This window comes from Eulemur rufifrons, chromosome 7 (assembly GCF_041146395.1).
Source record: "Eulemur rufifrons isolate Redbay chromosome 7, OSU_ERuf_1, whole genome shotgun sequence".
In the NCBI taxonomy this organism is placed as follows: domain Eukaryota; kingdom Metazoa; phylum Chordata; class Mammalia; order Primates; family Lemuridae; genus Eulemur; species Eulemur rufifrons.
Window position 1 is genome coordinate 144,136,831 of NC_090989.1, and position 27,104 is coordinate 144,163,934.

Sequence of the window (27,104 nt, forward strand, 5' to 3'; positions counted from 1 at the left end):
TTCCAAAGAGATTTGTGAACTACTTATTAAGAGAGGCAAACCTCTGGCTTACACCGTGCCAGCAATGCCAGTGCTCTGGAAAAGCAAGGTGATTGAAATTCACCTCTTGGGTCTCCTGAGCCTGATGGGAAGGAGAAAGGCTTCCTTCCTCTTCCAAACCCCAGCATGTCTTTTGACATGACAGAGCTTCCAAATCAAAGTTCTGACTTGGTTTTCCTCAGGCAGGGGTCACACATGTGGGCAGCTGGCAGCAGAGGGGCACTGGGTGCCTGTTGGTTTCCCTTTTCCTCCCTTCTGGCTGATGTGGGGCGGGTAGGATAGGGAATGGGTGATGCACGCAGCTGCCGGGGTGCATGCTGCAGCTTGGTCTCTTAATGTGATTTGTGGTTGGGACAAGTCCCATGACCACTGCTGGACACCTGCTTCCCCATCTGTAAATGGCGATGATAATAGTACCTCCTGCGCGGTTTGCTGTGAAGATTCAATTTGATACTGTCGGTAAGGAGCCTTGCCCAACACCTGCACACTCTGAGTGCCTGCAATGTGCTGGTTGCCCTAATTAGAAATCTAGAGTCCTGGGTTAATGAGAGGACTCTAAAATGTCTTTGCAGTCTGTGGCATCTTTAACTGGGGATGCAATAGGTGGAGGTCCCCATTTTCTCAAGGCAATCTCTTCATGCTGGCTCCAAATGAACATGATTATTTATAATCCATGTAGGTGGTTATATAGTACTTCTTAGACTATAAATCACCTGGAGATCTTGTTAAAATGCACGTTCTGATTTAATGGGCTAGGGATGGGGCCTGAGATTTCTGCATTTCTGTCAAGCTCAGGTGTTCTCCCTGCTGCTGGTCTGAGGACAAAGCAAAGGTGAGAATCAGCTTGATGATTCATTGATGGGAGCCTGTTTTTGGTGACACTCAGGCCCTTTTATATGGTAACCGTACAGAGGAAAGAAACATTGTGTTGTCAGGAGTACCAGGGAAGATTTTGGGGGATGTTTGAAGCTGTGATGTCTCTTTATAACTCAGAGGATAATGAGAGAAAAAGCAGATGGCATCTTTTCAGTGGCTTGTCCTGAACTCTGGGCCACTGTAATGCCTGTATCTTTTGGGATCAGCCTGGCAAACAGCCAGTTGAATTAACTTCAGAAAAGACTTGCTCATGGGCTGGCCTGCAGCACAGTCTTGCTGGATAGTGGCCCAGGTACAGAGCAGTGCTGGGCTGTGGAGGAAGCCACGATGTTCTGTAAACACAGAGATACAAGCACATTCTCCAGGGTGGCGCCCCGTGAGTGTCATGCACGTGTGCGCACGCACGCCCCCTTATCTCTTGCTTCATTTTCCATTGCACAGGATTTGGGAAAAACCTTCTCATCTGACCAGCTGATTAGAAGTTTGAACAGGAGGGTTGTTATCAGGGTTTGAATCAGCCATTGTTGTCAGAACCATTGAGTACCTTCGGTTTGGAAGGAAATAATAATTCAGCAGGTTCCTTTACTTTAGATTTTGGTGTAAAATTTGCCTCTCTGTCTTGGCTCCAGACTGGGGGAAGCAGTGCCTGGGAATCAAACTCTCCAGGGCCCCATCCTGCTTGGATATCCTAAGAATCTGTGGATTTGGGGCAATGGCACTTTCTAGAATTTCCAGAGTTTCAGTGCCAGTTTGGAGGACACGATGGAGGAAGAGCCTGTTGTTTCTTGCAGCCATTTCCTTTCCCTAGTACGAGATGAATTCTCACTCTTGTTTATTTTTTTGTGATTTTTACAAAATGAATTACAAGTGGCAGTTATTCCCTGTGTCAAGGTAAATCTGAAGTTGGTGGGAATTTTTGGACCCAGCCCCGCGGCCCTGGGGTTTTCGGTGGAGGAGGTATTTTATGCTCCCAGCTCTCAGAACCTGACCTGCAGAAAGGCTGAGGATGTTTGGGCAGTTTAGAGAGGCCAAGCTGCTAATTCTTTTCACCTGTGAAAACAGCTGGCATTACAGAGAGCAATCCTCGACCTGCCCCGGTGGCTCTAAAGCTCAGCCCCAGAAGCAAAAGGGGAAATTGATCCCTTAATGTGGCTTTCTTCTCGCTGGAGTTTTGTTGTGTATGTCATCATGCATTTGAGTTAGAGCAGCCAAGCACTGGCCAGATTGCCCTTGTGTGGGTGAGGTAGGCCATGTGGTCTGTTTGGGAAAGTGCTTGCCTAGATTTCCAAAAGGCTGTGGGTTCCAGCCCTGCTTCCGCTTGGGAATTCTGCAGCTGTGGCCCAGTAAGAACCCAGAGGGGAGCTTCTCAGGGCATTATTGAGGGGCCAGAGGGCAGCTCGGTGCCCTCACTGTTGGGGAGCTGGCTCCTCTCACACCCCAGTGGGGCATCTTCCTTGAGGAATCAAATACAGACCCTCCAAGACTGCCCTGGAAGGAGACGCTCCAGTGAGGGGTGGATCTCCCTGGCTCTTTGTGTCCTCAGAGATCCTTCGGGCTCTGGGTGTGGAGGGGTTGAGCTCAGGAGCAGTGGATTTGGGATTTAAGATGGGTCCCATACACCTTCTGGTGAAGCCTGACACATTGTCTCTGAGCCAGGTCAGTGGTGATGTCCCTTGTGATGTCTGCCAGCCTTTGCCGAAGTCCCCTTTGTGGGTCTCAGACTTCTGTTCTGTGGTATAGAGGCCTTGTTTGTCTACCCCTTTGCATAACCAGAGTCTGGTGGGGAGCAGGGTCATTCTGAGGCCAGGAATGAACGGCTGAGATCCCAAGATGAAGGCAGTCTTGGGACAGAGTGAGGGGAGCCTGGATCAGCTTGCTGCATTCCTGGGAGGCTGTCTAGGGTCATTCTAACCTCTGCTAGACACCTTTTGCACAGATATAATACATAACGGAGAATACATTCTATTCCAGGGCATGGAGGAGATGATAAATTTCATGATGTGCCTGATACCCTTGTGAAGTGAATTCCTTCTCCTTTCCAGACTGCTGGAGATACGGAGCAGCTCATGTTCTCTTTGAGCAGTGGCTTGGAATTTTCTGCTCTTTGAACACCAGTGTGGATTTTGTTTAAGGTCTCCTTGTCCAAGACCTTTTCCAAATGGCTCACAGCTGAGCACAAACCATACCCGATTAGTGTTGTTTAGTATTCTTTGCTGTAGATCTTCAGTTGACTACTTTCCGGAAACAATACATAAAGCTGTAGGTCTAAATTGTTTTCGTGACATCTGGAGGGGAACTTACTGTTATTTCCCCCATGCTCTGCACCCACACAGGCCCAAAGCTCTCTCTTCCATCTCCTTGGTGGGTCTTGCTCTTTCCCGCTAGCCAAGGGAGGCCCCTGCTGGCCATGGCCCACCCCCAGGCAGCGTTTCAGTTCAAGATGGAGAATTCAGAGCTTCATTCTTGTCCTGTTTACGTGCAAACTATTCTACTTCTGTACTGGGGGAGAGGATGCAGTTTATAATCCACACTGAGGCTGCTTTTTCCTTATTTCCCCCCAAATGTCCATGTTGTACATGTGTGATGGGGGGTGAGAGGCACTGAGAAGGGGAGAGGACAGAAGAGAAATGGTATCTCTCAGTTTCCTACTTCCTACTGAAATTTAATACAATCCAGAAAATTGTCCATATTGTATACAATTAAATGAATTACCACAAATTTGTGTAAACACATTGAGGTTGAAAAATAGAATGTTGTCAGCACCTGCAGAAGTATCCCCTTCCCTAATTACAGTCCCCCTTTCGCCTCCCCAAAGGTAACCATTCTCCTGCCCTCTAACACCATAGTTAGATTTTACCTGCTTTTGAACTGCAAACAAATGAAATAAGACAGGATGCTGTTGTATCTGGCATCTTTTGCTCAGCGTTGTGTTTGTGAGGTTCATCTATGTGGTTGCAGCTGAATGTTGTTTATTGATTTTTGTTGCTGTGTAGAATTCTATTACTACTATACCATCATTTATCCGCTCTAACATTAATGGGCCTTTTGGTTTCTTTTTGTTTTTGGCTATTACATATTCAGCTGTGAACATGTGGTACATCTCCTGGTAGACATGTGTGTATTTCTATCGAGCATATTTGAGAAATGGAATTAGTGGGTCATAGGATAGGCAAATGTTCAGCTTCATTAGGAACTGTTGAATAGTTTTCCGAAGTGGTTTTGACAGTTTACTCTCCCACTAGCAGTGTATGAAGGTTCCAGTTGCTCTACATCCTTGCCAGCACTTGGCATTTCCAATCTTTTTGGTTTTAGCCTGCTAGTTGGTGTGAAGTGGTATTTCACTTGGATTTCCCTCATAACTAATATAGTTGAGCACCTTTTCATGTGTTTATTGGCTAGTTGGCCATCTTCTTTTGTGAAGTATCTGTTCAAGTCTTTGGCCCATTATTCTATTGGTTTGTCTGTATTTTTGTTATTGATTTACGGGAGTTCTTTATAGATTCTGAATAGGAACCTTTTGTTGGTTATATGTGCTCCCAACCATCACATAAGCTTTTATTTTGAGACTGATGTGCTACCTACTTGCGCTAACGAGGCACCTAAGCTTTTATTTTTATTTTTGAGAGATAGGATCTCATGGTGTTGCTGAGGCTGAACTTGAACTCCTGGGCTCAAGTGATCCTTCTGCCTTAGCCTCTTGAGTAGCTGGGACTATAGGCATGCACCACCATGCCCTGCTCTTTGAGCTTTTAATGTGCCTGGGGAAGATCTAACAGGTTCGGTGTAGGACACCCCCCAACTCCAGCCCACACAGCACAGTCTAATATGGTTCCCAGCAAGCATTCAGACAGCCCGCCCACGGCTGGCTTAGCATTTAAGCATCTGCCTTCTCTTTTCTGATACTGGGTTGTGACAGAAAGCCCTTTCCTCTTGATGTGCAGGGTCCTTGTGGGTGCACCAAAGGCAGATTCCAAATACAGCACTTCAGTGAAGTCCCCCGGGGCTGTGTTTAAATGCCGCGTTCATACGAACCCTGACCGGAGATGCACCGAACTGGACATGGCTCGAGGTGAGTGGACATCACTGCCAAGGTGGAAGTGGGTTCTACATCCTCACACTTTGCTCTTTTTCTTCCCAGGGTGGCCTGATCACTCACCCATCCATCCATCTATCCATCCCTCTTTCTCTCCCTTCTTCCAACACATATATATTGAATAACTATTAGTTATTAAGCACTAGATACACTGGTGACCAAACCAAACAAGGATCCTACCATCCTGAGCCTCATAAATTAGTGGGCAAAAGAGACATTAAGACAAATAATTGAATGAGAGAAGACTATAGGGAAGGTATTTGATCTAATCTAGAGTGGAGGGTCAGGAAAGGCTTCTCTGGGCATCTTTCCACATGGTTAGAAGGATGCACCGTGGCCAGCCGGGCAGGTACTGGACGCTGTAACTCCAAGCAGAGATCGTGCCGTTCTGAAGTACAGAGTGACAACAGTGCAGCTGGGGTGCCGAGCAGGAGAGAGTGGGAGCAGAGGAGGCCGGCGAGGTGACCTGGATCACACAGGGTATTAGGGTTTTATTCTCTGTGTGAGGGCGGAGGCCTCTGAAATCAATTTTAGGTTTTACATTTTAAGTAGGGAAAGATGATCAGATGGATGTTTTTAAAAGCTCACTTTGGTCTAGTGGAAAATACAGCATCTTTGGAATCAGATGGATCTGCCTAGATTCAAAGCCCAGTTGGGACTTATACTGGGAATGTCCTGTAGCCTCTTGGGCCTCAGTTCCCTCACCTGTAAATTCAAGACTGAGATAGCTACCTCGCAAGGATGGCCTCGAGGATTAAGTGAGAGAACAGAGGTGGGAACACAGAACTGTGCTCGGCACATAGGAGGTACTCTGTAAGCAGGAGCTCTCTCATTATAGTTAACACTCCAAGTCCTTTCTCCAAAGTCCTTTCCCGTCAAGATCTTCTAATTATTATTTTAAAATAAGGATTTGTCTGGATTTTCTTTAGCAGAAAAGGAGAGGTGTCCATGGTGTTCTCTAGAGTTCCTCAAAATGACTGGCTTGTGACCTGTTTGTTACTGGTACAGAACAAATTAAGGAGCTTGCTTCAGAACATAAATCAGTGCGCTGCTTCCTTCATTGAGAAAGTCTTGCTGTGTAAACTTAATTGGCTGCTTTCAATAGCGTACAGTGCATAGTGATGGAGTTGATGTATGTTTTGTTGCAAGTTCCTTATTTCTTCACAGGTGACAACCATGTGGGCTGTGGGCCCCGCTTTGAAAAGCAGCCAGGAGCACATCATTCCTCAGTCCGAGTCTGGCTGTTCTCTTTTCCTTCCAGGGAAGAATCGGGGCACACCCTGTGGAAAGACCTGTCGGGAAGACCGGGATGACGAGTGGATGGGGGTGAGCCTGGCCCGGCAGCCCAAGCCCGATGGCCGAGTGTTGGTAAGGCCTCCCGCGGGTGTCCTGGGAAGGGGTGGCTCTCTGAGAATGACCGACTTTGATCCCTCAGGAAACTGGATGGCATGTGGTAAGGGCATGGCTTCGGGGCTGCCTATTCTGGACTGCTGCTTAGACACGTGGCTTATCTTTTTATAGAATATTTTCTTTATCTGTCAGATGTCAAGAATGCTTGTCCCAAGGTGCTGAGATGTGGCTATTGAAAAATGACAAATAAAATGGATGTGAAAAGTACTTTGTAAATTTCATTCATTACATAAATTTGTTTTGTGTGTGTCTTTTTAAGTCGAGGTACAATTTACACAAAATTCACAAATCTTAAGATTACAGTCTGTGTTTTGACAGTTGTACACAACTGTGGAACTACTGCCCCTACCAAGATATAGAATATTTCCATCATCCCCAAAACTTCTCACGTCCCTTTCCAGTCGACTCCTCCCACCCCTGAGGCAACCACTGCTGTGATCTGTGTTACCAGCTATTACTGTTGCTGCTTCTAGAACTTCATATTGACGGAATCCTACAGCGTGTGCTTTTGTGTAAGGTTTCTTTCACTCAAAATAATAATTTTTAGATTAATCCATGTTGTATATGTCATTCATTCCTAGTTATTCCTACATGACATCATATTTTATGAAATACATATTATGTTCAGTTATTTATTTGGCTTCTGAAGTGCGTATGATGTATTCTGATCCACTGGAAGCTTTGAGGGAGATGCAAAGGAAAAGGAGCTTTGTCTTTGAGTTGCACTGCCCAATAAGGCGGTCGCTAGCCATGTGTAGTTATTTAAATTAAGTTTATCAAAATTAAATTAGAAATTCAGTTTCTAAGTCGCATTAGCCATGTTTCAAGTGCTCACTAACCACATATGGCTGCTGGCTGCTCCATCGGAAAGCACAGAGGGAGAACATTTCTGTCATCGCAGAAAGTTTTACTGGACTCAACACAAAAAAGGGAATTTCTGACTGCTACAGAGGTTTTGTTTTTGTCCATTTTTCTCTTTTTCTTTTACACTTTTCTGTGGAGGCATAACACTGAGCTACTTACCGTGCAACAGCTGTACATGGACAGCTTGGTGGATTTTCTCGTACACACACTCACACGTCCCCACTGCTAACACCCGGAAGGTTCCCTCGGGCCTTTCCTGGTCATGCTCCTGCCCCCACCAAGATGACCGCTCTTCTGACTTCATGGGCATTTTCTTGCCATTGGCTTTTATTGGAAGCTGTATGAAGATTTTTTTTTTTTTTATTTTATAAAAGCGTAAGATCAAGAAGGGAAGTTAATACTAGCTGCTACTTATGTGGGCTTCCTTTGGGCCACATGCTGTAAAGCTGAGGGTTCGTGAGTATTTTGTCCCAGGGGAAACAGGTTTTCCGTAAGGGTCTGGGCAAAGTGTTTCTGTCCCCTCTCTGAGGAGCTCACTTTTGTGTTAAACTTCTTTGTGGCAGGAGCTGTTAATCTGAATTCTACTGTCCTCAGCACAATTAAGCATCTCCCCCTTGCTGGGCCCTCAGGAGAGGGAGGAAGCAGCTGGATATTGTCGCCAGTGTCATTGTAGGTTCTGTTGAGGCTCCCCAAGCCCACTGTTTGCCTTGATTTCCAGTCTTTTCATCGCTGTTGTGGCCAGCCCTGGACCCTCTCCAAGCCCCTGGATTCCCCCAGGCACGGTGGCCTGGCGCTGACTGGATGACTTGGTCCCAGAGGGGCCAGAACTCTTGTCTGCCATTCTGGGGAAAGAAAGGGAAGGAGCTGACCCATCTATAAATCAAAGAGTGGCCTGAGGTCCAGATCCAGAACAAACAGAGAGGAGGCGGTGGCCTGGTGGCAGCCCAGCACAAGATGCTCTTAAGGGTGTTGAGCCTAGAGCCAGAATTTGCTCCTGTGAAAATATCTCCTCTCCTCATGGAAGGATAACCTCTGTGTGGATGAGAACTTGTTTCCAGAGGGGCAAGACAAAAGGTTCTGCATTCCTGCAAAGCAGTATCAAGAAGAGGCCATCTCTGGGAACGTGACTAGCAGGAGGGCCACAGGGAAGAGTTAGCAAAGGAAGTCAAGAAGGCAGAGCTGGAGCATTTGTGGATAATGGTGCTACGGATAATCCTGTCCAACCAGTTGCACACAGGGCTGTTTATTTTTGTTTTATATAATTATTGCGTTATCCATTCAGTAAACTGTATGGGTGATGGACAGAGAGGGGCATCTGGCAGAATCTGCTTTTCTTGTATCTTTTTTAGTTTTCCAGTTGTGGCCAAAAACATATGAAATTTACCATCTTAACCATTTTTAAGTGTAGTAGTAACAATGTGCACATTGTTGTGCTACAAATCCCTAGAACTTTATCTTGCAAAACTGAAACTCTATATCCATTGAACAACAACTCCCTAGTTCCCTCTCTTCCTGGTCCCTGGCCCCTACCATTCTATTTCTGTTTCTAAGAGTCTGACTACTTTAGATCTCTAAGTGGAATCATGCAGTGTTTGTCCTTTTGTGATTGGCTTATTTCACTTAGCATCATGTCCTCAAGGTTTATCAATGTTGTAACATATGACAGGATTTCCTTTTTGAAAGGCTGAATATTTCATTGTATATGTACCGCATTTTCTTTATTCATCGATGGACATTTAGGTTGCTTTTGTCTCTTGGCTGTTGTAAATAATGCTTCTATAAACATGTGTACAAATATCCCTTTGAGGTCCTGTTTTAATACTTTTGAGTATATACTCAGAAGTGAGATTACTGGATCATTGGTAGTTCTATTTTTAATTTTTTGACAAACCTCCATACTGTTTTCCCAAGTGGCTGTACCATTTTATATTCCCACCAGCAGTGCACAAGGGCTTCAGTTGCTTCACGTTTTGTAAATATCTGTTATTTTCCTTTTTCTTTTTTTATGGTGGCCATCCTGATGGCACAAGGTGGTAATCTGTGGTTTTGATTTGCATTTCCCTGATGACTAGCGATTTGAGCATCTTTTCATCTGTTTGTTTGCCATTTGTATGTATTCTTTGGAGAAATGTTTAAGCCCTTTGACCATTTTTAAATTGGATTGTTTGTTTTTTTTTTGTTGTTGATTATCCCTTATGGCTTTTTGCACACATGTGGTCTTGCTAGGAATGGCTTTTCCTAAGTCCCCTATTCCCTGCCTGCTTCCGTCTGGGTCATTCTTTTTTCCCCAGTTTAGGCTCTGTCTCTTCCACAAAGCCTGTTGTGTGCGGTATGGAACAAGCTTAGTGTCTTTTGTGTCATTAGGAATTCAACATCATATTGTTACCTTATACTGTGTGTATAATTTGTTTTGTATATATGTGTCCTCTTTTATGGAAGCCACTTGGGGACAGAGACCAAATCTGCCCACTTTCACTTTCAGTGCTCAGAGGACATCTCTCTAAGGAATGGTGTCTAAAAGTGTTTTTGAATAACCTAGGGACCGAGTGTCAATTTAAGAGTTAGAAACCAGATTGGTTGTCATCTTTTCTTGGCGCCTGGTTCTAAGTGGTTGATGGGAGCACCAGGCACAGTGCTGTAAAATGCCCTTGGAAGTGACGAATGAAACAAGGTACGAGTGGCCACCTAGTCTATATTTACAGTTTGGAGGCTTCATATCCATTTGCTTTTTCTTTAATGTCTGGGTTCTACCTGTCAAATCTTTTTGGAAGGCAAATTTTATTTTTAAATTAATGATAGGGAAGATGTGTGTTGTTCAGACACATTTTGAGAACTTGCGAGGTGCCCGGGGTGCGTGTAGGCAAGAGACCTGTATCCCAAAGGAGCACAATATTGGATTCCAAGGTTGAGTTTGAAGAGGGAGAGGTAGGGTGGCTTTTTTGAAAGTGGCATCTGGTGCTGATTTCAAAGTAAAGAACAGATGGAGAATTTGAAAGCTGTGACAGAGAGTGAAGTGTCTTGATGACAAATGGCATCATCTGGGCCACAGACCCAGCAACCAGCTCTGGCAAGACCCGGGTTGTCAGGCGGGCCTGGCGGGCTGACCTTGGCTTAGTACCCACCCGTCTTGGCTCCAAGGGCATTGTGGTACCTTCCAGATTTTCCCCAGGAACAAATGATACCAGGTGTAAGCACAGCATCAGGATTAGAGGCAAGCTCCTTCCCTTCTCTCAGTCTCACCCTGAACTCACAGTGTGAAGATGTTTTGAGAAATAGAGGGAAAAATCACTTCTCAAAACAGCCACTGCACAAACCCAGCATAGGCACTCTCAGACCTTGGAGGGCAACTCAAAACTTTCGAGTCTGATGTCTGTCCTTTTCATCAGAGTTGCCAAGGCTCAGACAACAAATAATTTAAGTTGCTAGATTCTCTTTGGGTGGAAGCAACGTTCTCTGGTTCTAGCTCTCTGCCGTTTCCGTTCTAAACATCAGGGCTGTCCCTATCTGTTCACCGCTTCCCATCTGTCCATTTTTTTCAAAGCCACAGGGTACATTTTTGCATTTACTTCTGTTGCTCTGTTTCCTGACTTTTTTTTTTCAGTGAACTTTTTATTGAGCTATCTAACACACATGTAAAAAAGTGCAGAAATCATTAGTGTACACCTCGATGAATTTTCACGAGGTGAGCATCCTCAGAACAACATTCTCAGCACCCCAGAAGCCCCTTCCTGGTGCCAGCCTGGCAGCTCCCTCCTCCCTTAGCTGGGGAGCTTCTTGGGGGAAGTCTTGTGGCATCACAGAATCACTCTGATCCTGTTCCCACCGCCCGGCATTCTCAGGAGCCCTGACCTGGCGGTGGCTGTGAGCTCTGGACTTGGAAGTGTGATGGAGGCTCTGGCCATGTCTGTATGGCAGGTGCACGTGGAGGAGAGGTGGGGAGGGGCTGACGTGCCTCTGTGGCTGAGCAGCCCTGAGAGCCCAGCACAGCCCCCCATACACCAAAGGATCAGCTGTTTCTATACAACAAAAAAAGGCCTTTCAAATAAAATGTTCATTTTCTTTCTCTTTTTTCTTCTTTTGAGAGGGAAAACAATCCTTATAACTTGAAATATATCAAATTCTAAGATTTGGAGTGGTGCTAGGCCCTCCTCCCCTTTTCTTATGATTATTTGAGATCTGAGTTTGAGTAGGTCTTGCTGTTTCCAGAGAATGTTCTTCTTTTCTTAATCTTCCCAGCTCTCTTCATCCCTCCCTCACAACAGAACTCATCTGGAGAGATTGATGGAGTTGCTAATGCTTTGGAGACAGTTCTTAAGAATTTTATCTTTTTATGTAGGGGTCAGATTGAAATGCGTGTATATATAATGATAATCAGGGCTATAAACATAGTCTCTTCTTTCTGTAATTTATATTCAGAGAGACTTTTCATTATTTTCCTATGTGGATCCTGCGTTTGACACTTTGATCTCTGACCTCCTAGAATGCTTTAAATTAGTTTACTGTGAAATGCAATATTTGAATCTTCTAGGAATTCTCCAAGATCACTTCTTAAGTAGTTTTTGGCACTTAAAAAAATGAGGAGACAATAACCTAGATGTGAGATGTAGCAAGTCCTGCCTCATAAGTGTCAGTGTGCAGCTGGCTGGCAGGCTCTTTTCACCCTCCCTTCGACTTAGAAACATGATAAAACACGGTCAGCTCTCCAAGCCCAGGGCTTTGCTGAGTCCATAAACTAAAATAGAACTAATTTATCCACAAATTAGATGAAAATAAGCAATTCAGTTTGGCAAACCATCAGAATTGAGTCAGAACTTAAAAAAAAAAAATCAATTACTTGGCAGTATGGAGTGATTATCTGCTTAGTGATGTTTTTGTAGTTCCTTGTCCCATATTGTTGCAGTCTATTCAGAAATGTACTATTTTAGCACAGAACAGTACCAAGTGGGAATGAAGATGTGTTGCAGTCGAAGGAATAACGTGGATTGCTTTCTGTAGTTTGATGTCACAGGGCGAGAGGTGGAGTGTGGGCAAGCTGAGGCTTTGAGAGTCGTTCCGAGTGTGTCCTCTTTGCTGTAGGGCAGAGAGTGGCCTTGTCAGGGGCCCTGGTGACAGTTGGCTGGAAGGATGAAGAGCAGAGGGCTTAGAAGGCAGTGATCTTATCATGGAGTGACCTCAGGGAGCCCCCTTACCCACATGGTGACCTTGGGTATCCCACTAGACCCCGGCGTGGTTATTTCAGGCGTCCCGGGGTGGGGTGGGGGATGGGGCGGAGCTGTAAGGACAGTAAACAGCCATCAGGCCTGCCTCAGGGGTGTGGGTGGATTTTGATGGCTTCTGAGGCAGGAATGAGAAGTTTTAAGATAGAAAATACTTTATAGTGAGATAAGGAAGACTCAGAATCCATGGGGTCCAGTCCTGTTTGCAGCATTTACTGACCTTTGCCACTTAGGCAGAGCACTATCTGATACTCAGTGTTCCCGAACAGAAAACCGTAATTCTAAGTCACCTGTGCCCACCTTGCAGGCTTGCAGAAGAGGTCAAAGGGAGACCATAAGAACTCTGAGTGTTATGACCTAGAGAAACACTGTGTTTGAAGGAAACAAACCAAGATGTTAGGAAAACTGATTATTTAAAATATGGCATTTTAAGAAAATGCATCCATCGGTCAGAGTGAAGTGAACCAATGACAGAGGTGAGTGGTGAGTGCCCAGGAGAAGTGGCTGGGCAGGGTGTGTGCCCCCAAGTGAGCAGGTCGGCCCCTCATCAGTGTTGTGGTGGCATCTGGATGTATGGAGACACGCACGCAAACTGGGGCCACTGTCACGTCCAAGCCAGAGGCCGGGGCACGTTCGGTGGGGCAGAAGGACGAGCCAGGTCTACGTTCCAGCTGCTGGCACCGGGTCCAGGTCTGTTGGCAAGAACTGCCCTGCCTCGCAGCACCTCGCATAGGTGTGACCCCAGCGCTGAGAGGCTGCTCGCAAAAGCCGGCCAAAGGATATGTCTGTCCCTGACGGCCTCATCTCCTCACACCTGCCAGCTACTCACCCACCCTAAGACCCTCTGTCCTTAGGTCTCCCCCAGCTACTCCCTTACTTCCTCGGGTCTCTCCTCAGAGAGCTTTCCCTGACCAGTCAAAACCAGACACTCCCTGGCATAAGGGAACTGGTGAGATGAAAATGTTCTATGTCTTGCTAGGGGTTTGATGACATGGGGACGCACATTTGTTAAAGCTCGTTAAATGATACATTTGAGATTTGTGCATTTTGTGATATGTAAATTTACATCAAAAAAAGAACCATCCACAAACATTTACTTCTAGTTAATGAGATGCATGTTGTAGGTGCATTTCTGTAGGTAAAAACACAGTCGAATATCGGCAGTTCCTCCTTTCCTGCTCTCCGGCATCTGGCTGTTCCCTGGGGCCCGCTAGCTCTATCTCTGGGTGCATCCTGAAGCCACGCCCTTGGCCCATCTCCAGTGCCCCTCCTGGTGCAGTCCAGCGCCATCTCTCACCTGGGTATTAATTTCCACACCTGCAGTCTCCACAGGGCAGCCAAATTACCTTTCCAAACTGTAAATGGGATCCCACAACTTATCTGTTCAAGCCTCGACACGAGCTTCCCACTGCGTGTCCGCTGAAGTCACAGTTGCTCCTGTGGCCCTCTGGGGCCTGACCCCCGGCCCCCTCTCTGACCGTGTCTCCCTATCACCGTGGTCACTTCAGACCAGCCGCACCAGTGTCTCTTTCCTTGAACCTCTGAGGCTTTCTCACTTTGTGTCTTTTGCACCTGCTATTCTATCCCGCTGGAGCTCTCTTCCTGTGTGCTCAGTGTGGGTAGTGCTTTCCTGTGCTTTAGGCCTTCCCTGACCTCTGGTGGAAACCATCCTTCCTGCTCTCAGACTCTCTGTTCCATAACCATTTCTTCCCAGTACTAGCTATAGTTTTCATTTGTTGATATGTTTGTTTATTGTCTGTCTCCTCCTGGTTGCCTCCCAGGGGCCTGTTCTTGTTCATGCAGGTTTCAGAGGATGCCTGGTGTGAAGGTGTAGCTCCCTGGCCCCTCTGTTCCTTTGTCTCCCCACAGAGAAAACCACCTGGCACTGCCAGGGGTCTGCTTTGTGACCTTTCGGGGCCGACTATCCTGTTCTCCACCCTTCTCTGTCCCTGTAGGCCTGTGCCCACCGCTGGAAGAACATCTACTATGAAACAGACCACATCCTGCCCCATGGCTTCTGCTATATCATCCCATCCAACCTCCAGGCCAAAGGCAGGACGCTGATCCCTTGCTATGAAGGTGAGCCTGGACTGACTCCCCTCAGCCCCTACCTACCTCTTGCCCTAAACGCCTTCCCTTCTCCGTGCCACCACCTGCATGTTTCCCCCAGCTTTCCAAATGCTAACGAGAAGGCAGCACCATCTGCCCCCACATGGCCTCTCCGTGCACCTGAGGCCCTGCCCAGCCTTTCAGACCTTTGCCTCAGAGTCCATGGTGTTGACCATGCTCTATGAAGTCCCGGAGACCGAAATTCACCAAGCCTCAGCCAAGTGACCAAACAGATCCCTTGGTTTCCTGGCACTGCCAGATGCTGTGTGGGCTTGGGAGACTTACTTTCTCCCTCTGGACCTCAGTTTCCTCTTCTGAATATTCAGGGGTTGTCCCAGATGATCTCTACAGCCCCATGCAGCTCCCAGTCCATCATTAGCTCCGGTACAGCTCCTGGCTGCACCATGGACAGGTGTCCTGAGGCGGGGGAAGAGGTGACCTGGGATTCATAAAGCAGCAGCTAGACAGAAACTTCACACCCCAGGCAGTCATTTCATGACATCCGAAGACTGACTTCCCTTCTCATGTGGTCCTGGAACCCTGGCAGATACTGGAGAACTGGGTGCACCCTTAATGCGGTTATAAGAGCTCCTCCCCAAGTGGCACGTGGGGTCTTGGAAGGAAACTGTATCTTCTTAGGTTTCCTGCTTGGAACCTTCCCATGCCTGGGCATCGAGGACGATTGGGTTGATCACTGTTTAGCCCAGTCAAATGTGAGTGCTAAGCATTCAGAAAATACTGTAATTTTCTTTGGTTTGATAGCTCATTCTCTCAGGTTTTCTTAGCCTAACTTTGAGTGAGCTGAACCTGTTCCTTCTCTAAGTGCTGGACTATTTATTTCTTAATTTCCCCTCCTAATTTATTTGTTTGAAGAGAAGTCTCACTAGCTCTTGTCCATCTTGCCTTAGGGCCTCCCTGGGTTTTCCCAGGTTTCAAATTTTATGGCCACCAAAGAGGGCTCTGAGAAAGGCCGTCTGGACACTACATTTTTCTGCTTCACGGAGGACCCTTCATGGCCCTTCTGGGGACTCAGGTGGCCCCCACAGAAGAGCCAGCAGGCTCCCTGCAGGAGGTAGAAGCCCTCTCCTGTGAGGGTGAGCCTTTTTTGTTTTTTTCCTCCTCTGTATCGGCATTTGATCAGCTCTGGCTGGGTTACGTGGGAAAATCGGACTCTGGCCTTGTTTATATCTGACTTATGCCAGTCAGAGGAAAAGCAAACTTTATCTTAAAACCAGATGATAATATCAATCAAGAGAGGAGGGATAGTTAGTTTCACATATGCAAATAATGTGTCAAGACTGTCTTCTGACTGCCCCAGCTTATTCCTCCTTTTTCACCAGGAAGAAAAGGGAAAACCCCTGGAACGGCTGCTTGGGTAGCTCAGAGGGCTGGAGGAAGTGAAGGACTCGGCAGGGGTGGTGGAGGTGGTGCTCATGGAACCCAAACCAGTTGTGCAGTAGGACGGCACTTTGGTCTTCCCAGGAGATGATGTGTTGTGAAACAGGGACCTCTTGCTGTCCCCAGTGATCCCTCTGCATAAGCAAAAGGACAGCTCTTGAAGAGGGAGATGGGGTCCAATGTCCATGTGTATGTGTATCCATTGTGGCAAGCACATCTAAGTTATTTTTTATTAAGCAATTGTGGGATCATCAGTAGGCTGGTGTTGGTCTGGGCACTTTTCACACTGCCTCAGTTAATCTTCACAAAACTCTTGAAAAATAGTTTTTTCCACTTGGGTTTGATTACAAGTAGTATATTTTGGAGGTTATTCTAGATGGCACCAGTGGGACAGTGGGGAAGTAAGAAAGGCAAGGGAAGGCAGCCCAGGAAGGATGTGCTACCCAGTGCAGAATGCACACCTGGAGTTGTCCTGTCTGAGGGTCAAGGGATTATTATTATTTTTTTTTTTTAAATAAAGACAAGATCTTGCTCTGCTGCCCAGGCTGGAGTGCAGTGGCATGATCATAACTCATTGCAACCTCGAACTCCTGGGCTCAAGTGATCTTCCTGCATCAGCCTCCTGAGTAGTTGGGACTGCAGGGGAACATCACCATGCCCAGCTTGTTTTTTGGTACAGACAGGGTCTCGTTTGTTGCCCAGGCTGGTCTCAAACTCCTGGACTCAAGCAGTCCTCTTGTCTTGGCCACTCAAAATGCTGGGATGATAGGCATGAGCCACTGTGCCGGTCAGGCTAGAGTCCTTACATACCTGCATCCTATCCTGCCGTGTGTGTCAGCTGGGAAAGCCCCCATGCAGAGAGATCACAGAGACCCTGTCTCTACAAAAAAAAAAAAAAAAAAAAAAAAAAGACCCCAGCTCTCACCCCTCTTGCAGGACAACGCCAGGTGTTCTGTGCTGGCCACATCACAGAAGTGGTAGGGGTTGAGAGCAGAGGGGTGGGGCACCCAAAGGCTGGCTTCTGTGTTGCCAGTCTCCTGTTCCAGAGGAGGGACCTGAGTCTCAGAGTGGAAGCAAATTGTCCAGAGTCACTCAAACAATAACTGGTAGAGCTGGGTTTTGAATTTGACATTTGTTTGACTCAGCAAACTATTTTGTGTCCCAGTAGTTAATGGTAGTTTCTGTTAGTTTGTGCTTTGGAGTTTCTAATTTAAATGAGAGTTAAATAAGGCAATCAACGAACCTCACAAAACAAGAAAGGGTGACTGAACTATCCCAGAGATATCATCAGAGGTGAGGGGAATGTGACCATTTTCAATGCCAGGGCTCTCAAACCGGGCCCTGACTGTCTTCCCCTGCCGCTTTGCAGGCGGCTCTGATGCGATGCTTGGCAGGCATGGCACATGAAAGCCCATGAGGGCTGAGGGATCAGTAGCAGGCCGGGTGGCAGCTTCTGTTCAAGTCTGCTCCACGAGCTCCTCATTCACCTGGGAGTGTGTGAGCTCCAGCCTGGGCCTCGCCGGGGATCCTGTGTTCCCGCCACCCCTCTGGCAGCTCCTGACCATGCAGCGTGACCCACGTGACTCATCAGTCCCAGAAAAGAGACATGTGGACAGACCTGAACTGAACCTGCAGCCAAGGCCCAATTAGATCAGCAAAACCTTGCTGATCTGTAGTTGTATGAGCATAGATAAATGCTCATTATTGTTTGCCATGGAGATTTCATGCTTGTTATGCAGCAATAGCTGGCTGATACAGTGCCATCTTAGGAACCCAGATTCCTCCCACAACAGTAGCTGTGGGATGGGCTCAGGCCTCCGGGATCATTCTTTGCTTTGGTTTTTCTTGACTTAGTGACGGCCAAATGGAGCCAGTGAAGAAATTACCAAAATGATTATACTCCTGGCCAATCCTCCTTCTCTGTGGGCATACACATGTCCATATCCTAACTCATTCGTTGGCCCAGGATGGAATAAGGGGCGGGGTAGGGCTGGTATGGGGAGTAATCGGGCATAAGAGTAGCCCCTTAGAAAAGTGGAGAACAAAGCTGAAAGTTTCTGTAGTTCTTGGCCCTGTAAGAGGAGAGGAGTGGCCGATGCTCATATTTCTCTAGAAGACTGGGTGGGTGGGAATACAGGCCACAGGTAGAGGGCTCTTGCCTGTGCTCTAATGGCTTTAGGGATCTCTACCTTGCTGCTTTGCAGACTAAACTCAATGTACATGGGCTCTTACAACAGCCATTATTTTCTCTTAATGTGTAAGAACTCAGGGATGCAAAAGCCCTCTGTCCCAGGTGGGGGATCACGTTATGGTGAAGCACAGTGGAAAGATTTTAGAGTTTGACAGGACCTTTCATATGTCACCTAGACCAGCCTCCTGTCTTTACTGAGGTCCAGAGAGGTGGTATGGCTTGCCTAAGCCTGAGTTTTCCTTTCCTGTCTGTTATTCATGTGCCACACAACAGAGACGCAAAGTAGCATGGTGGCTAGAGCACCGTCTCTGGACCCAGACTGCCAGATTTCATGTCATGGCTCTGCCACTTCCACCTATTAACAGTGTCACCTCTGATGAGTTATTTAACTTCCCTGTGCCTAACCTCCCTCAAGGGGCTGTGAAGAGGATTAAGTGAGTTATTGCTGCTAGGTTCTTAGAACAGTGTCTGGCATCTGTGTGCTAATATACTAGAGGCTAAGCACACTTATGCTAATATACCATGTTACACAATAATGTGCACTATAGGGTGACTGACTTGTGCACTGGGCATAGAGTCTACTTAATCTTATATTAAGTACTCGTTAGGCACCAGATAGACAAAACCCGAATGACATAGTCCCAGCTATGAAGCAGCTCCCCATCTACAAGGGAAACAGACGGGGAGCATGGTATGTTAAAAGTGGGAGGGCTGTGTGGGGAGAAAGTTCCCTGCATGTACTTCTGAGTCCCTCTCCCCAAGGGCTCGAGCTGCATGCATCCAAGTGCAAGGTGGCATTAGGCAGGATTATTTCCTGTCACAATTGGAAAAACTGAAACCCTGCTCGAAGTCTGCCGCCTGTTGAGGCCTCGAAAGGAGGGGATGGTGGAAACCCACTGTTGGTCCCAGCAGCGGGCACGGGGCCGGGGAGGGGGAACTGCGGCCTCTGCATGCGCTTCCTCCACAGCAGTGGGAGGACCGTGGTGGGGCTGTGGGTTGGAGCTTGCTTTTCCACACTCCTGCCTCTGTGGCCTCAGGCCTGCCGCTTGGCCCCTCAGTGTGATGTAATGCCACAGCATTTTCCTCTTTGGGTTACTGTGAGGAGCGCATGGGAAAACTCAGGTGAAAGTGCTCAGAAAGACCACCCATTGTTCTGTAATTGTGGCCTCCTCGTGGGTCTCCATGAGGGCCAGCTGTTCTCTCCTCAGAATGTTGGAAGGTTCATTTGGTTGAGGAAACCCTCTAAATGTGTGGGCATCTTTCCAAAAGGTCTCAAGCTTTTGCATTTTTTAAAAAAAATTGGTCTTTGGTTTGGCACAAGGACATTTTTCTCATGGCTTCTCAGGTGCTTCCTGTTTCTGGTTGGGTGGGAAAGGCTACCAGCATATCCTGCTGGAACCAGGAAGTGTAGAGGGAATGAGAAATAAAAATGAATTTCGGACAGAAAATAAACTCACGGAGCATGTCCTTCAAGCAGTTTGGTTTGTGTTTGTCTGATACAAGAACAGCATCATTACTGCCACATGTTGGGTGGTTTTATCAGAATGTGTGAGAAAATGAGCGCTTTGGTGGGACGACCTATGGGGAAAACTATTTGTAAATTAAAGTGCAAGCACTATAAAACCTCAGTCACAATTAAACAAGCCGTGATATTTTAGGACTCCCAAAAGTTGAGCCAGTGCATGTGATAAAATCAATCACAGAGATTTCTTTCATCCTTTGCCCTTGAGCCCACCGAGGCAAGACGCTGGAGCTTAGCAGGAGTGAGGCTGTAAACAAGTCATCTTTTTATTGTGACAGAAAGACCTTGTAAGTATGGAATAATTTGGGAGCAGCATGACAAATTAACAAAAAGTGTTCTAGATAAGACGCTGATAAAGAAATATAAGAGGCAATTATGATACCATTGTATATTAGACCTAAATTTTCAGAATCTGGCTTTACTACTCACTCCTATGATCGAATCTATGTGCTCCTACCTTCTGACTTGGTGTCCTCACCTGTAAAATGGGGAGATTAATACCTACTTAAGAGCTATTTGAGGTATGTAAAGTGCTTAACATAATACCCAGCTCAGAGTGAATGTTCATACCCTTCAATCAGAGAATGTGAAGTTTCTAATTAATTTTCAAGTAATATAATAACATTCTTAAATGTTCTCAGAAGGCGTGTAACAGATTCTGTTTTAGTGAATAGACAATGGAGGGTAGAAAGCTGATTATTACTAAAATGATTTTAAGAGCCTTTGGCAAGATTATAATTTCGTAAATACCATTGAAGATAGTATTTGTACAATTTATTTGTTTGGTAAGCTCTCCTTCCCTCTTTTTGTAGATGATCTAAAGTTTAACTCATGCCATGTTTAAATCTTAAATTTGGAATTTTTGGGGTCTGAATTTATCAAATTTTACTCTGCTTTAAAATTGCCCCATTGAATCCAAAGATTTCTGTACCACTCTCTTTATTAGGGAATGACTGGCCTTTTATTCCTAATGTGTTTTTGCATTTCTCAGAACAGTGATTACTTCTAGGCAAGGAAATAGATCACCCATTCAGATGTGAAGATTCCCCCCCCCCCCAGGTTGAAGACTGCGGCTCCACAGGGGATAAAAATCAATCAAGACCATTTACAAATGAATAGCAATTGGGGTTTTGTTGTGTTTTTGTTTTGTTTTGGAGAGAACCATAAAAGGCTATGTTGATCCACTTAAAAATTCAAGCACAAGCCTCATAAATTTTTATTAAATAAAGACCTCTACATTTACATAAAATTTTATGGTTTCCACGGAGCTTTCATAAACATTATCTCATTTAAGTAAATACAGCACATTTAACAAAAGAGGATGCAGTTGCGCATTATAGCCGGTTAAAATGGGGAGGGATCTGATGGGGAGAAAGGGAGGGTAGCCCGGGAGGCTGAAAGGAGGAGGAGGTCAGAGGTCTCTGGCAGTGGCTCTCTGGGGCCTGAGCCCCATCATACTTTCCCCTTGGAGTCAAGAATTTTTATCTTGGGCAAGAATTTATTCTATACTTCAAACATGTTTCCATGCATGGCGTGGAATTACTGAATATCTAAAGTGCCTCTTCTAATATTTCCTTACAGATGTCCAGATTTCATGAGTCTCCTAAAATTGCATATCTGTGTGATGAGTGACTTGGGTTTTGTTCCTCTCAGAGAAACTGACAGATTCACCTAACATTCATTTATTGAGCACCTACTGGGTGCCAGGGGTTGTGCTAAGCACTTAACATTTATTTATGATCTTCCTGAGTAATCACATCATTCTGGGGTAAGTATTTGTATCTCTGTTACACAGTTGAGAAAACTGTGGCTCAGGGAGGTTGATGAAGGTCACGGGCTTGTTAAGCAGAAGAGGGATTTCTGGCTTTGAAGTTTGCAGTAGGCTTCTTTGTGGCTACTTGTTCTGTCGGGATGTTGGTTTTCTTTGTGATTGCTAGGGTGCTGTGGCCCACCTGCTTTTCTCAATGTCATGATTTTATTTTTATGAATTTTTAGGACACCACACTATAGACTTTTGAAGTTCTATTGCAGTCTTGCAACTGTAGACACAACTATAGACAAGTCCCAGCAGGTACAGAGGCAGATGTGACCCATTAGCTGGATAAAATGTAGCCAGGAGGTGGATCTGCTCTATGTCCTAAGTCTTTCCTTACACAGAACATTTGGTTTTCATATCTGAACAGCAGTTTGGCTGTCTGTGTGTTAGCACCAGTTAGGTATTTCATGAGTCTTTTAGCTTCAGTCACAAAATTGAGTTCTGCTTAGTTCTGAGCTGGGGTTCTAACTGAAATGTGACTGTTGCCATGTTCAAGGTCACTTTTTCTGGAGGGATGAAACGTGACACAATGTGTGTTAAGGTACCTGCATTATCATGTGCCTGTAGGGTTGCTTGCGTCTGCAGTAGGGAGTCGGCAAAATGGGTGGAAGGAACTATTTAAAGATTATGCAACTTTGTTTTTGGCGATTTTTTTATTGTAAAAAAATACATACTATAAGTTTACCATTTTAACAACTTTTAAGTGTAGAGTTTGTGGCATTAAGTACATTCACATTGTTGTGCAACCATCACCACCACCCATCTCCAGAAATTTTATCTTCCCAAACTGAAACTCTGCACCCGTTAAGCAGTAACTCCCCATTCCCTGCCTTCCCCAGCCCGTGGCAACCACCATTCTACTCTCTGTCTGTGAATTTGACTACTTTAAGTACTTTATATAAGTGGGATCATACAGTGTGTCCTTTTGTGACTGGTTTATTACACTTAGCATAATGTCCCCAAGGTGTATCCAAATTGTATCATGTGTCCAAATTTCCTTTCTTTTTAAAGCTGAATAATATTCCAGTGTATGTATATACCACATTTTGTTTATCCGTTTATGTGTTAAACACTTTTTTTGAAGGATAAAAATTTTCTCACTGGAAATGTGCTCTCTGGAGCACGATGGCGTGGCAGCGGGACTGGCAGTCCGGAGCCCTGCTCTTCAGTCCTGACACTCAGGCTAACGAGCTGTGTGGCTTTAAATAAACCACTTGCTGTCTGAGCATCTATAAAATGAATGGACAGGATTAAAATTTTAGGCATTCTCTAAAGGTCTTTTCTCCTTTTAAAACCTCTTTCTCTCACTCAATTCTGATTTTCTGGCTTTATGCAATTTGCTTTTAATGCTCACCATAACTTAATCATGAATTATTTTAATAAAATGTTCTCCCTTCCTCCCCAACCTAACTATTTAGTTCATTTACTTTTTCTTTTTCCATTTAGGCAGTGGTCTCTCATAACTGAGGGTAATTTTGTTCTCTTTTCATTTTTGTGTGTTTAAATAACCTTTTTATGTGTCTGCCCAAATGTATTGTTCCCTAAATTGTTGGATAATTATCAGTTTAGATTTGCCATTCCTTGGTGAAATTCATAAATGATTAACGACTGGAAAGCTTTTTTTTTTTTAATCTGTTATTTTATTTCATAGCTAAGCTAAGGAACTATAAAAAAAATAATTTTTTTTTTTTTTTGGCCGAGGACAGGGAACTTTATTGATGGTACATGACAAGGTGGGGCTCCCTAGGCCCCTCCCATTCTTCAGGGGCTCTGGCATGGAAACTGTGTCTTGAGGAGGGGAGATTCTCAGTGAGATGGGGACTGATAAAAAAATAATTTTAAAATTGATGTGTTAAAAAGACTAGCTTTGAAAGATGAAACTTTTTCCAATGGGTAATAGGAAGAGAGATTGTTAGGAAGAATATGTTACACTGTATATAAATTTTGATCTTTCCATGGGATTGTTTTATCCCAGTGTTTTGGGAAGAGTGCAGGAAGTGACCCCACCCAATCAGTGGGTTTCTTGAATGAATTAAAGTTCATTAGCGTAGGCTCCAAGCATTGAGTTGTGGGTTGTGAACATTTGGAAACCAGTATTTTTTCCCTCTCTGAATTGCCTTCTGTTTAGACAGGGTTTAATAAAACCAGCAGCTAACCCAAGGAAAATACTACCATTTTCAGAATGGAGGAGCCATACAACTTAATAAATTAAAGTACGTAAAGCAGGCCAAGTAACTCAAACCCAGCCGTGGCAGGGAGGGCTCCAACCTGGTCCTAGCTCCTCCAAGTGATTTCCAGGTCCCCTTGTTCAGCCGCATCTTTTGGATCCCAGGTTCAGCTTCCCCAAATGTAAGAGTTAGGTTTGTTACAGTGTCTGTGAGCTGCCGTCAGACAAAGCCTGCTCGTCCCTTGCTTCTCTGAGGTGGACAAATGTTTTGTTTCCTAGCAGAGAAGGAACTAGCATATTGCAGTCCTCTCTGCCGAGCCACATCCTTGGGGGCATTTGGAGACTGCGTGGACATGCCGGGAGCAGCCAGCTGCTGGCCTCACAGCCTTTGTGTTTGTGCAGGAAAAGTTCTTCATGGGAACGCAGGAGACTAGAGGTCACCCCGCCCCCTCCAGGGTCCCTCCACCCTGCACTTCCTGGATTTGTCAATGGAGGGAGAGGGTGCAACCAGACGTCTTGGGGATGCTGTGTATGGGAAGCAGCCCCTGGTCTCTGTCTCCACCCTCCTCCCTTCCCATAGCTCTGTGGTACACGCTGTGCTGGCGTTTCAGGTCTGGGCAAGCGAAATCACGTTTGTTTTTTTTAACCAAGGTTTTTAGATATGAGTATGTTAGCATAACCCTATGTATGTACATTTCAGGGAAGAAATGCCTGTGTACAGACATTTGGAAGGTAGATTAGGGAGGAACCTCAACCTGCCTTCTTTATATTATTATTAATATTTTGAAGAAGGAATCAGGTTAAAGTAACAGTGGTGTCCCTGGCTCACAGAAATAGCACTCAGTGGAGTGGAAACCACAGACGCCTGCCTGTGGCCCAAGGTCTGCTGTGCCTGGCCAGCGTCTCTCGGGAAGGCCCTGAGCCCAGGCCGGGGCCCACATCACAGCAGTACCCTGAGGTGGCGGTTCACCTGCTGTGTCACCTGATTGACTTTGCACAGTGCTGTCTTAGATCCTTTCTCAGTCAGGACTAGCGAATATCCATTAGGCCAGCAGGATGTGTTGCTTTTTTTTGTTTTTTGCCGAACAGGAGTAGGCTGGCTGGGCACACAACCTGGGTCTCGGCTGGCTGCGGTGACTTTTACGTGACCCCGCATCTCAAGCTGTGGCTGATCAGCAATCGCACCGAAACGTTTCTGGGAAGACTGCCCCATCCGTTCTTCAGAGGGATTTAGCTGTTAGACGAAGAGCACTTTGCCTAAGGAGGGCAGGACCTGAACGCAGGCACAGCGACTTCATGCTGCTGCAGCCTTGTGGGCCTGGGTCTCTGCGGGGCGCCATCCTACCTGTGGCCGAGTGATTCCTTTCAGGTCTTCAAGGACAGGCAGTGAAGGTCATGCCAGGGGGTGAGCAGGGATTGCAGAACTGCCTCTTGATGTTCTGTCCAGCTCCTCCTGAGGCCCAAGAGGAGATGGAATTGCCCAAGGTAGAATCAGCCAAACTGAGGTTTGGTAAGCGCAGAAAAATCCATCCAGTGGGTCCTTGCCCCACTCCCACCACACCCACCACCATCCTTTGGCCTCTGGGGTTAGCGGTGGCACTGGGTCTAGAACCCAGGATTCTGGGTACCCAGAACATGACTCCTCCTCAAGCAGGGCTGGGACAGAGTTCAGGGAGTCTGACGGGTCGGAAGAGAAAGGGGCAGGGCTGGAGGGTCGGCAGGGATAAAAGTCCATGGGGGAGCAGGCTGGGGAGTTGAGGGACTTAGCAGCAGTTGGAGTGTGCCTGGTCCTCGGGTCTGTGCGTGGAGCCGCGTGCCTGCACACAGTCCTGTGACGCACTAAGCGCATACAGGTACACGGCACTGGGCTGGTGTTGGGGACACTGAGATGAATGAACTCATCTTTGTGTTGAATCAGCTTTGTGATGAACAAACCTACTTTGTGATGAGAAGGGAGTATCATTTACCTTTTCCTGCAAGGCCGCCTGGACAGAGAAGCTGATGCGGGTGGTCCAGAAGGCTGTGGAAGGCTTGGAATGCGAGACTGTCCAACCCAGTAACACCAGTTGAGCCCTCCTAGGTTAGAGTTGCCAGGCCCACAGCTGGCCCCTGAAAAGTGTGTGGTGGGGAAGGGGCAGGAGGCTGGAGGATTAGGACTGGATCCCATTCCACACTGAGTTTGTTAAAGACAGAGTCACAGAAGTTTCTGGGAGGCTGGAATGGCCTGCTTTCTAACCAGGAGTTGTGGCTTGTGGGTCCCAGTCAGGGGCCCCATGTTGTTTGATTCCTTGCCCTAGAGCTAGTTAGAGAAGCAGGTTAGACCCTGGGGTTTCAGAAACACCAAAGCCAATGGAGGTGCCTGCATTCATGTGTGTCCCAGGCCCTCTGACCCCTGATGGGGCAGTCCCAGCTTAGGGAGTGGGGGCTGGCTGAGGCAGGGGGACTTCCCTGGCTGTCCTTTAGCCTTGGCCAAGAGCAGGGTGCTCCCAACTCCCAAAAAGGCTGTGGCCACCTCAGAAACCCTGGGTCCTGTTCCTAGCACCTAGCATGCCAGCACGGTTTGGGAAGGAGGTTGAGAAAGGCACTGAAGTTCACACATCTACTGTTTTTTTTTTTTGCATACTTGTCACCAAGAGACTTTGAGACTGCTTTAAAAGATGAAAGATTCCCACATAATTCCTATTCGTGTCATAAATTTCTGAAGTTGAATTGGTGTGTCCTGCACTAGAGTTTCATTCAGCTCTTGGGGGTTTGAACGTCCTTTGTATGTTTCATTTTTCAAGCGTCACAATTGGGTGTTTGGCCCCTGCAGTCAGTGTGGTGGATATGCTTTTGCCAGACTTTTCAGATTTAATATGTAACTGTTTAGGTTGGGACATTTTGATCCTTCTTGCCATTGTGCTACGATGCAGGATTTATTACTTTGCACAAGCCTGACTCCCAGCCCTGGTGCAAGATTTTGCCGGGAACAAGCAAGTTCCATTTGTCACTGAATTGCTTTCTAGCAGGCCTGGGGGTTCTCCTTATGGTAACAGGACAAGGCAGGAGGAACTGATTTCACCCTGCATGGAAGAGGAGTAGCTCAATTGACATTCTGTTGTAATTCAGCAGTCGCTTAATGGCCACTTACTGGAAAATGTTACTAGGCTCTGTGGTGAGTGTTGTTAGAAACTGAATTACTCTGTATATTTCCCCAGGGCCCTTTTTCCCCTTCTCCTCGTGTAGACACTCTGAGCTGCAGGATGTGGGACTGTGTTGCAATCACAGTTTCATTGTTCCTTTGTATTATTTATTTTCTGTTTCAAAAATAATTATATTGCTTTTAATGGTACCAGAGACTTGCCAAGAGCCCAGGGAGTGGGACAGGGGTCACTGGGTTATTCACTGGGTAGCCCTGGCCTGA

General features: G+C 46.2%; 1 protein-coding gene across 1 annotated transcript in view; it reads left to right on the forward strand.

Annotated features, from left to right (window-relative positions):
• ITGA9 (integrin subunit alpha 9) overlaps window positions 1–27,104 on the forward strand; it is a 323,466-nt gene that overhangs the window by 12,835 nt on the left and 283,527 nt on the right. The window contains exons 2-4 of the mRNA XM_069475539.1: window positions 4,857–4,984; window positions 6,270–6,376; window positions 14,454–14,577. Coding sequence (XP_069331640.1) covers window positions 4,857–4,984; window positions 6,270–6,376; window positions 14,454–14,577 — 359 coding nt within the window. The remainder of the gene's footprint in view (window positions 1–4,856; window positions 4,985–6,269; window positions 6,377–14,453; window positions 14,578–27,104) is intronic.